The sequence below is a fragment of the Xyrauchen texanus genome, chromosome 47, assembly GCF_025860055.1.
Source record: "Xyrauchen texanus isolate HMW12.3.18 chromosome 47, RBS_HiC_50CHRs, whole genome shotgun sequence".
Classification (NCBI taxonomy): Eukaryota; Metazoa; Chordata; class Actinopteri; order Cypriniformes; family Catostomidae; genus Xyrauchen; species Xyrauchen texanus.
In genome coordinates this window covers 13,121,178-13,133,342 of record NC_068322.1, presented here as the reverse complement: position 1 = coordinate 13,133,342, position 12,165 = coordinate 13,121,178, and the positions used below count along the sequence as shown (strand labels likewise).

Below are 12,165 nucleotides of genomic sequence, written 5' to 3'. Positions count from 1 at the left end.
AAAGCGCTTTGGTAACCTCTAAGGTTAATAAAAAAGCGATATATAAGTGCAGACCATTTACCATGCTGGTTGAATGACTTTAGTTTGTGGCAACTCGTTTAGTGTATCTTCATGATTTTATTATGATGGTTGATCTACTATTGTAGCCTACATTTATTTTTCCTCCATGTCTTTTTCCACAAGAGAAGTAGATTACTAGCTAATTTAAACTCAATATACATAAATGTATTCTCATATACTATTTTTATATAATATTTATGTAATGTTTTGTCGATAAATATCCTTTTTTTGCTAGTCTACAAACTTGCCTTTCTGCATGCTAGTATCTGGTGGCAAATACTAGCCCTGAGTAAATTATGGTAAACCTCTCACCTTTTTCTCTTTACCTTTTGTGACATGGTCCGTGTCTTCACTGTTTGTTAGCAGAGTAAAACCAGGGGGGAAAGCAGTCCTAAAAACTGTAATATGCAATCATCCTCCATAGTGCACTCACTCCAATGTATTTCTCACGTCAACAAAAGATGGATCTGTTACGTGCATTCTCCTGATTTCACCACACCACTTTTTTGGAAAAAGAAAGCTTAACCAAGCCAGCTGGCCCGGATCAGAACGGTAAAGTTTTGTGATAAGAACTGTTCGGCCCAGTGGTGGAAAAGAGGCTAAAGTCTATCCCTCCCAGCCTCGTTTCCATTCTCGTCAAATTCTAATTTGCCTCTACTGTGAAATAAGGTCTATAATGTTATATTCTAAAGAATTTAGTTTGACATTCTTCTGTTCCATCTTATCAGCTCTGTGAATGCTGTCTTAAAACAGAGTAGCCAAATTCTTTTTTTAACCGCTCACATATACCATTCTTCTCTGTGACCTTTTGACCCTCTCCAGAAAGCGAGCTTATCTTTTGAAGCTATCGTTTGTGACACACAGGCCTTTTTCTTCCTTAGTTATCCTAAGACTTATAAAAAAATCATTAATCTCAGAAAGATGCTAGCCTATGTGAAAAGGCTGTGTTCAGTATTTGCTTTAAAAATTAATTTTGTTTCTTTGTCTTTTTCTTCCAGGTTTAAGTGGGCAGCCCTCAGATATTGAAAAAAGACAAGAAGTGTTTGGACAGAACTTTATACCCCCCAAAAAGCCAAAAACCTTTCTTCAGTTAGTATGGGAAGCGTTACAAGATGTAACATTGATTATTTTGGAAGTTGCAGCAATAGTTTCTTTAGGCCTTTCTTTTTATAAACCTCCAGATTCAGATAATAAAAGTAAGTAGCCTATTTTTTCCCAATGGCTTCATTTATAATTCATTATACCATTTCATCAGGCTGTTTTATGTTTTTAGGAGCTGAGATTTACTTTGTGTGTTTGTGTGCAGACTGCGGGGAGGCAGCGGGAGGAGTGGAGGATGATGGAGAAGCAGAGGCCGGGTGGATAGAAGGAGCAGCTATTCTCCTGTCTGTTGTTTGTGTTGTGCTCGTGACGGCATTTAACGACTGGAGTAAGGAGAAACAGTTTCGTGGCTTACAGAGCCGCATTGAACAAGAGCAGAAGTTTACGGTGGTTCGGGGAGGACAAGTCATTCCGATCCCTGTGGCCGAGATCGTCGTCGGGGACGTTGCACAAGTTAAATATGGTGAGCTCATTAATTGACGAGATCTCTTGTTTCCTTTCGAGTGATTGTTACCTTTTCCTAGATAGTAAAAACTTTAATATAACTCTAAAGCTGCTGACATAAATAAACTTTTTTTTGTCAGGTGACCTCCTGCCTGCTGATGGTGTTCTCATCCAGGGCAATGACCTCAAAATAGATGAGAGCTCACTAACTGGAGAGTCTGATCATGTGAAGAAATCATTGGAGAAAGATCTTATGCTGCTGTCAGGTGGGGCTACATCCACAGTTACTGCAAGGGATTATTAGTATTAATTCTATTATAAAACGCTTTCAATTCTTGTTTGGCTGTGTGCCATTTATAGTTTGCGCTTTTATGAGATTTCACCCAAGCCATAGAAATATCCAACTGTGGAGTGCAGATGTTAGCAGTAGAGAATCTGCCTATTGCACATCTTCAGCTAATCACATTTTATGAAAGCCAGTTGATCCTCTGATAGAATGGCATTGCTGTGTGCCATCCCAGAGGAGATGAGGGGAGATTTGTGAGCCTAAGTGGGCAGTCGTCCAGCAGGGTCTGCATTAGCATGCCTAGTTTATACCCCAGCAGAGACCTCTCCTTGATGCTTTCCAAAGATCCCCTCTCCTCACACAAAGCTAACTTATGGCTTCAGAAGACTTAAAATATAGCACATGAGTCATTTGGACTACTTTGTTTATTTATTTTTGGAGCTTAACAGCCTTGGTCACTATGTACTGTTGGAAAGAAAACACCTGTGTAAAGATTCCTCAAAATATATATTTTTTTGTTCCAGACTGTCAAAGACAGTCATACAAGATTTGGAAGTATATAAAGACAGAATGTTCATTTTTTTATAGAATACTCCTTTAATGGATGCTTCTGGACCAAGCTCATAACAGAAAATGAAAAAGTGGTTTTGCCCTCATTCACCTCACCTTCTTCTGTGCAGGTACTCATGTAATGGAGGGCTCTGGAAAAATGGTGGTCACTGGTGTCGGAGTCAATTCCCAAACTGGAATCATCTTCACGTTATTGGGGGCGGGAGAGGATGAAGATGATGATGAGGATGAGAAAAAAACAGAGAAAGAACGAAAAAAAGATAACAAACGTAAGTTGTTGTTATTTGGTTGTGGTTGGGTGAAATGGTTACAAAAAATATTTATTTTCTTAGCTAACCTCAAAAAGGGCAAACATATAAAGGTAGCACTAAAACTTAATTCATTGCTATTTTAGCACATTATGGTAGGGTTGCACAATTATTTGTATTTTAATCACGATCATGATTTCTGCTTCTCTCGGTTAATTAAGCGTAATCGTCTGTGATATTAGTGAGCTAGCAAACAGAAGGTTTCAGCCAGGTAAAGTTGCAAATTGTTGTTCATTTTCATTAGAAATTGTGTCTACGTATGATAGACCAAATCACAAGCTCTCTCCTATTTAGTTTTCACCTCACCTGACCAATCAAACTCTCTTCAGAAGTTCACTACTTGACCAATCACGGTTTCTCTTTCGAGCATGCGCTGATATACAGAACTCCACCGCAGATGTTTACGAGTCTCGTATGTGTGGCACACAAGGATGATATGCCGTTCTGTGCTTATTCCACATGAAATTAATTCCATCTCGTGCTTTCATAATGTATGTTTTATACAGAACAGCTGTGCTCTGAGTTCGGTTTGTGCATATCGCTAAGTGTGCTGACCGGGTTATTTTAAAGTGCTACGTATTTACCTCTGTTACACATTTGCCTAATTCCAAATATATTTATCCATAACAAGTGTGTAACAAATCGAAAGTAACCGCATGGCACCGAGGTTGTGTAGAGCGAGGAAGAGACGAGAGCATTTCTCCATGTATGGAAGGAGCACAAAAGCCACCGTGACCTCTGCTGGTAATGCACAGAAACACACTGTCTTCCTTCAAAATAAAAGGCTTGATAAAATAATTAGGCTTCCTTCAAATAGACTCTTGAGACTGTATAGCAATTCTGCACACTCAATTATTACAGAAATACATTACTATTAGCCTTTGTATTACTGTATGGTATGGGGATATAATGATAATAATAATAATAATTGAACCTGTTGATACGCAATCGCTTGCACTCGGGAGTGACGTCACTCTGTTTACATTTAATATATAATTTAACGTCTATATATGTAATTGATGTTTACAAATTATCCATCTTTTCAATGGTCTAAGGGTTCAACATTGATATCCGATCTCTGTTTCACGATAGCATTGTTCCAGAAACAGCAATTAAGTTATTTTTGCCAGGAGTACAAATGAAAGCATGTAATATCAAAACGGGACTTCATACCTTTATGAAAACGCGATCGCCAAATGAATCCAGTTCGCCACACTTGGGTCAGTTGTCTGTCAAACATTAATTGAAAAACACCTAATAGCACTTTTTGTCCATAAAAGTGATACATCTGAGAAATATTGATATATTCTCCATTGTTTACATGAGATCTCGCCTGAAAGAACTTTAACAAACTATACAATCTGAGCAGCATTCATGTTGTAAAACAATATATGATCTTATATATTAGAGTCTCGTAAACAAAACGAGCCTGTCTCCAAAGTCTGTTTTTAAAAATGCGGCATAGTTTTATTCAGAATAGCCAAGCATTGCAGTCAAATTTTGTGTCGTCGTGAAATTTGTGAGTCTTAATTTTAATTTTGCGATTTTCAGAGAAAAAAATCTTGCAGGAACCTAATTTTTTGTTAGATCATCTTCAAATTTGAAACGTAACTTCTTTATACTTGTGGCTTTGAAAACATTTTATTTCTGGGTTGTCTTGGCACTTTTATTATTGTTTTTTTAGATTATAAATTCATGTTCAGCACAAAATATTTCCAATACTATAAACTTCAGCTTCTCCAACTTTTGCAAATAACAACATATATTAGTTCAGGTATGTCATTTTCATGGTTTTTGCTCAAAAAGGGTGTGCGTATCAACAGGTTAAAGAATGGATCTTAAAAGAACACGCAAGTGTAAACACCAGAGTGACCGTTTCTATTAGCAGTAAAGAATGGGCAAAACGTGCCTTGATTTTGGTCAAAAAAAATTATTTACTAGTTTGTAGTTATAACAACTTGTTTAAAATGAGAGCTACTGTGTATATATAATTGTTATGATGTTTGTTCATTTATAATCAAGCAGTCACAACAGTATTTATTAATTTATTTATTTGTTCAAATTGTGCAGCCCTGTAATTTAAAAAAAAAAGTTTTCAAATAACAGAATAATTGTGATTTTTAAAATTGAGCAAAATAATTGTGATTTTCATTTTCTACATTATAGTTCAGCCCTACATTAGGGCCCACAAAAAATTACATTTAGATAAAGATATGACTTTATATACAAAGTCGCTTGTCCTCAGTTTTTGCAGGGACCCTCTTTTCATTATTTCTCACAAAAATATGACATACTCACTCATTGCTCCTTTCCCCAGCCTCTTAAATATTTGTATCCCCATGATACAAAAACCTTTTTTAGGGTTAAAGGCATTAAATAAAAAATAAAAAGCCATGTTTCCTGGAGTTTTTCACTTAATGAATGAACACTAGGGAGAATGAGATCAAATCATTTTCATTGATGTACACTTTTATATTTATATTCCATATACAATTATGTATATAGTAAATAAAAAACATTGTTTACCTTCATATATTTTTTCTAAAATATATTTTGTTATTTCACAAAAATATGTATTTCTCATATTTCTTTTGTCAAAAATGTATTTCTTTTATTTTGACTCTTAAAAGTGCATGGTGTATTTGATAGTTTACAATGTTCCACATCTGGTGAAGCACTGTAATCACCTCTCTTTCTGTTAAACTGTGCCGCGTTTGTAGATTTGTGTAATAACTTGGAATTGTGTGGCTGCTTGAACCTGCTGTATGTAGATTTCACAATGCACGTGAATTGCTCTGATAGCCCTGCGTCACCTGTTTATTCTAAAGCACACACAGATCAGATTTATCTGTCTTTAATCACAGGCGTTGTGCGGTTTAAGAATCAAATATGACCATATCACCATTTTGACAGTCTTTATGGAAATTAATGGCCAAATAAAAGGCACATTCAGATCATTGGGATATTCACGATATTGCTTAATTTGAAATCATCAGCAAAATCTTTGTGATTTTTATTTTATTTTTAGTCAATCCAAGAAAGTAAAATGGACCAAACAGTGGTCTTTTGAGTCTACAGTTGTTATGGCTAGAGTGAGATTAATTGAAGTGTGTGTGTGTTTGAGTGTTTGATTTGGCTTAAGAAAAGAGAGTAAATTGAAAAACAAATTTTACTGGGTTTTTTCGCAGTATTTTGTCTGCATAGAATTTAAGCAGTGACTCAAAACATATCTTAATCATTTTTCTTACATTCCATTAACTAACGAGCATTTAATGCATTTTGGCAGCTTGTGTTTTGTTGGGGCTCCAAATGACTGCCTGCAGATATAGATGAGTACTTGCAAAGGTTGGGCCCCAAGTTGTTGTGCAGTGAATTAGCATCTCATTGCAATTTGTGTGTTTGTGGTCTAGCCATAGCAGTAGATTTGCAAGCCTCATGAGGTCGTGGCACACATCTGTTCGTAACCACATAAATATTTGAAGAGCCTTTTCTCATTCTGTTAAATCAAAGAGAAGATTTGCATAATTGGAAATATGTTTAAATGTGCACTGCAGAACTGTCACTTTGATAATGGTAAATAATGAATAAATTATGGAGTGTTTGTTATGGGGTTTTTCTTTATCTTTCTGCAGATAAAAAGCAGGATGGCTCTGTGGAGAACAGAAAGAAAGGTGAGTAACCCTGTTGACTTAATGATATAATGAACACCATATTGGCTTAGCAGGCCACCCTCTTACATGCAGCTTGCATTAAAACCACCGCCTTAACCCATTAGTGCTATTGGATCTTCATTAAAGCTTATCCACACTAGTGTGAGGCCCGCAGAAGTGTGCATGTGTTTGTAGTGTTGTTGAGACGTAAGCAGCTTAAAGAGATTGTTCAACTGAAAAATTGTCATTTACTCATGTCATGTTGTTCCAAACCTTTTTTTTTTTAATTTTCTTTTTTTTGTGGAACATCAAAGTAAATTCTAGTTGGGGCAACAATCTGTCACCGTTTTTTTTCACACTATGAAAGTGAATGAATGAGGGCTGAGCCTGAACATTTGGTCCTGTGTCCTCTTTAGCCTGGTTTACATTGGTCTAATGTCTCTGATCTGGACAGGTGTTGATGTATCCGGTCATGCTAGTTATTTTAGAGCTGTAAATTGCAACTCGAGTCCAAAGATCTGCACCTGTCTCCCTTCCAATCTTTTATTATCTAACATCACCTAGCCAAGCATAGCAGAGTCCACATTCAGGCTGCTCCGTGTTCTGCAATGAGCTCTTGAGATTCTGAATATAGCGTATGCTTTTTGTTGAAGCTCATGGCTTCAGGTCGCCTTGCCAGAAATAAGATCTAATCCACCAGACTAGGATTACATCCCTGTGAGTAGAGATATATCACGGCACCGTAGAATATCACCACCATGGCACCCCTTACCCCCTGATAATTCAGACGCACTCACATTACCTTACATCACATACCCATTAAATCCTGAACACAGGCTGACTACATCACGCCAAATAAATAAAAAAAATTACAGCAGCAATCGACTGAGATGTCCTGCTGTGTCTGTCAGATTGCATGCAGGCTGAATTCTTTGTGTGATGTTACTACATTATACTGGCAGGCTGTACTCTCAGCACGCCAAATTATATGCTAGAGATCAGACCAAGTGTGTGCATGTCTTTTTTTTTTTTCATCAGCAATGGCGCAAAATTATGTATTGGAGCTCATTTGTGGTTGTATGTGAAGTGAGATATGAGGCTTTGTCTTATAGGTTACTTGGTCAGATGGGTATGCATGTGGCTCTTAAATGAAAGATCTCAACCAGTGTTTCTTGGTCTACATAATAAAATTCTCGTTATAATCACTATTATTATTAATTTATCTCCTCAATTATATTTGTCACATGGGGAACCACAATTGAATTAGAAAAAGCTTCCTGTGATCTGGCTAAGAGTAAAGCATGTACACAGAGCTCTCTCTCTCTCTCTCTCTCTCTCTCTCTCTCTCTCTCTCTCTCCTCCTGTCTTTCTGTATAGCTAAAGCCCAAGATGGAGCTGCAGTGGAGATGCAGCCTCTGAACCGTGATGAAGGGGCTGAGGGTGAAGAGAAGCGAAAAGCCAATTTGCAAAAGAAAGAGAAATCTGTTTTGCAAGGGAAGCTGACCAAATTAGCAGTCCAAATTGGCAAAGCAGGTAAGCACGTAAAATGCTGGTAGGTCACTTAGTGTTTCTGTGTATTACAAGTTGTGAAAAAATGATATGTAGGGATGGGAATTGTAAGAGATTTAAAGATTCTGATTCCACTCATATAACGTTGTTATTTGAGCAGTCAGAGAGTAATTAGTAGGGATATCTTGATAAACATTTTTACAGACAAATGGGGTCAGAAGTTTACATACACCAAGTTAACTGTGCTTTTAAGCAACTTGAAAAATTCCTGAAAATGATGTCAAGCCTTTAGACAATTAGGCAATTAGCTTCTGATAGGAGGTGACCTGAATTGGATGTGTACCTGTGGATGTATTTTAAGGCCTACATTCAAACCTCTTTGCTAGACATCATGGGAAAATCAAAAGAAATCAGCCAAGACCTCAGAAAAAAGAAATGTGTGGTCCTCCACAAGTCTGGTTCATTCTTGGGAGCAATTTCCAAATGCCTGAAGGTACCCATGTTCATCTGTACAAACAATAGTATTCAAGTATAAACACCATGGTACCAAGCAGCCATCATACCACTCAGGAAGGAGTTGCATCCTGTCTCCTAGAGGTGAATGTAGTTTGGTGTGAAAAGTGCAAATCAAACCCAGAACAACAGCAAAGGACCTTGTGAAGACACTGGAGGAAACTGGTAAAACAAGTACTGTATCGACATAACCTGAAAGGCTGTGCAGCAAGAAAGAAGCTATTGCTCCAAAACCGCCATAAAAAAGCCAGACTTCCGTTTGCAAGTGCACATGGGGACAAAGATCTTCCTGAGGAAACTTCCTCTGGTCTGATGAAACAAAAATGTAACTGTTTGTCCATAATGACTATAGTTATGTTTGGAGGATAAAAGGAGGATAAAAGTGTTTTGGGCATGTATGATCCAAAAAAAAAAAAAAAAACGCATTCACATTCGAAGCGCACAGCACATGCAAACTATATATTCATCTCATTCAATCGCAGCCTTCGCGATTTTAGTAATCACAGTAGGACAAAATGTGATTTTAATTTATGAGCTGAATGTTTATGGAATGACATTCGTATGCCCGATGGTATCGGTTTTTGGAATCATAGTATTTTTACAAGCACAAGTACAAGGATATGAGTGAGGTATCCGACCCAATTCCAGTATTGTATTGGGACATCCCTAATAATTAGATTTGAACTAGAACTGATTAATATAGAGTAATTTATTTTCAAATTACTTGTGTTGCCCCGCTGCTGAAAAATGCAGCACCAAACATTGTCAGAGCATTTATTCACATCGGCAGAAGAATGCAGGCATTCAGGAACAGTCTTGTAAATCATTTGGTTCCAGTTTGTTTGTATGCGTGTGTGTTGTTGTTGTTGTGTTTTTTTAATGGAATCGTTTCTTGTTTCCTAACACATTTTAAGGGATTGTTCACCCAAAAATGTATATTCTTTCATCATTTACTCGCTCTCATGCGACTTTCTCTTTTCTGCTTAACACAAATAAAGATTGTTAGAAGAATATTCTAGCTCTGTTGGTCCACACAATGCAAGTGAATGGAGACCAAAACTTTAAGGTCCAAAAAGCACATAAAGGTCGCATAAAATTAATCCATGTGATTGCAGTGGTTAAATCCATATCTTCAGAAGTTATATGATAGGTGTGGGTGAGAAACTGATCAATATTTGTCTCTTCTTTTTTTATTTTATTTATTTATTTATTTTTTTACTGTCAAACTTCAATTTCACTTTCATATTCTTCTTTTGTTTTTGGCAATTCGTATTCGTCATGAATATCACGTGTTTTTACATATTTTTAGAGTTTCTCACCCAGACATATCATATAGCTTCTGAAGATTTAACCACGGGAGTCATATGGATTACTTTTATGCTTTTTGGAGTGTTCAAGTTCTTACCATCATTCACTTGCATTGAATTGATCAATAAAACAGAGATATTCTTCTAAAAATCTTTTGTGTTCAGCAGAAGAAAGAAGATCATACACATCTGGGATGGCATGAGGGTGAGTAACTGATTAGAGGATTTTAATTTTGGGTGAACTATCCCTTTAAAGCTGGCAGTCAACCCTCACAGTGGTTGTGGTTTAAGCTAGGATATTAGATTTATGCTAACTATGCCTCTTTAAAGTGTTAAATTATGTGTTAATGTACAGGTCTGGTGATGTCTGCTATCACAGTGATCATCTTGGTGGTGCTGTTTGTGGTGGACACTTTCTGGGTCCAGGGACTTCCCTGGGAGAAAGAATGCACGCCCATTTACATACAGTTCTTTGTCAAGTTCTTTATCATCGGTGTGACAGTGCTGGTTGTGGCTGTTCCAGAGGGTCTTCCACTGGCCGTAACCATCTCGCTGGCTTATTCTGTGAAAGTATGTCCCCACACCCAGACTGCTTTTTTAGTTCTGTTACGTGTCTTTACCAACCATCTTAGAAATGTGACCACAGGTTGTGTTGACCAAAACGTTTATTTACTGAATTTTGAAAATAATTTTTGATGATTCATTATGCTTTCAATCAGTGTGATCGATAAACAATCCAGTGCATTGCATTTCCCTTATTTAAAATGTTCCCACAGTAAATGATGCTAATAGGAGTGAAGAAAAAAAGAGAAAATACTGTTTGAGCCCCCTGCTAAAAATAGACCAGGAGAGAGATGTGAGGATTTATAGTTAGAGAAATTAGATATTCCAAGTGGAATCCAGTGGAATAATTAATGGGATATTGTTCATCAAGTAGGATGAGATGATCACAAGACCACAGTGTTTCTTGCACATTGGGTGAGCACTGAAAAAATATAACTTATCAGTTTCACTGAAGTTGCTGCTCAGTCCATGATTGTAGTTTTTTAAATATTTATGAACTTCTATTGTAGCCTACAGTGTGCACTGTCAAGTCCAGGTCTTTAAATTACAAACAGTGTTTCTGAACACAATATAATTGTCAGGAAATTGAAAACAACGATGGATAAACCTAGAGCCTGATGGAAAATATACAACCCAGTCTGTCAAAATGATGGATAATGATTATTTGTAGTGCACACGTGTTACCAGCCCCATTGTGGCTGTTGCAGTAATATTATTTTCTGGATTTCAGCCATTTAATTAGGGATTAGTGGGTTGCTTAATCTTGTGCTCAGTCTGTTTTATATCACCTATATCACTTTTGTATTTATTTATTTTTTTCATTCTTTCACTTTGGCACTGTTTTTCAGAAAATGATGAAAGATAATAATTTAGTGAGGCATCTTGATGCCTGTGAGACCATGGGCAATGCCACAGCCATCTGTTCGGATAAGACGGGAACTCTTACTATGAACAGGATGACTGTTGTACAGGTCTTTATGGCAGACAAGCACTACAAGATGGTCCCTGAGCCCAACGTATTTCCTGCCAGCACCTTGGACTTGCTCATACTGGGCATCAGTGTCAACTGTGCTTATACCACCAATATCATGGTGAGTCCCTAACCAAACATAATATAATTACAAACAAGTGTCTCCTGCGGAGTTCTGTTTTTGCAAAGATTTCAGTAACCTCGGAGTTAATTCAGTGACTTTTTTGTTCGACTGATTCAAAGCCAATAACTTGAGTCTTGTTGACCGATCGATTGCATCCAGCAAACGCAACACAATATAAAGATGTCTTGTGTTATTTTGCTATATATTAAGATACTACTTTTCACATTCTATTCCAACCGCAAGCCCATATTTAACTCATGGAAAATAGAATTTGCCATGGTGAATAAATGGTAAATGGTCTGCACTTACAGTGTATAGCGCCTTTTTAACCTTAACGGTATTCAAAGCGCTTTACAGTGTGACTCATTCACCCATTCACACACACATTCATACACCAATGGTGGCAGAGCTGCCATGCAAGGTGCTAGCCTGCTATTGGGAGCAACTTGGGGTTCAGTGTCTTGCCCAAGGACACTTTGGCATGTGGAGTCGTGTGGGCCAGGAATCGAACCGCCAACCTTGCGATTTAGTGCCCAACCCTCTCTACCACCTGAGCCACAGACGCCCCAATATGGTGCTGTTGATTCAGCGGTGAAATCATTACCACAAATATTGTATCTTTTACCATTACCGTTTCATGGGCAGTTAGGAGCAGTGTCTTATTAAAATATTGCATTAGACTGTTGTATTTTGCTCTGAAGACAATACTGTCTTCTACTACTAATCATATATCATAGTATTATATTTTTTAACTCTTGT

The 12,165-nt window shown here is 37.2% G+C and overlaps 1 protein-coding gene across 6 annotated transcripts in view; it reads left to right on the top strand.

The window, feature by feature from the left end:
• The window catches only part of LOC127638906 (plasma membrane calcium-transporting ATPase 1-like), a 57,293-nt gene that overhangs the window by 31,421 nt on the left and 13,707 nt on the right, over nt 1-12,165 (top strand). For all 6 annotated transcript variants that reach the window (XM_052120649.1, XM_052120650.1, XM_052120651.1 and 3 more), the window contains exons 3-10: nt 1,059-1,256; nt 1,367-1,624; nt 1,746-1,871; nt 2,572-2,730; nt 6,402-6,440; nt 7,797-7,952; nt 10,104-10,318; nt 11,161-11,403. In XM_052120649.1, coding sequence (XP_051976609.1) covers nt 1,059-1,256; nt 1,367-1,624; nt 1,746-1,871; nt 2,572-2,730; nt 6,402-6,440; nt 7,797-7,952; nt 10,104-10,318; nt 11,161-11,403 — 1,394 coding nt within the window. The remainder of the gene's footprint in view (nt 1-1,058; nt 1,257-1,366; nt 1,625-1,745; nt 1,872-2,571; nt 2,731-6,401; nt 6,441-7,796; nt 7,953-10,103; nt 10,319-11,160; nt 11,404-12,165) is intronic.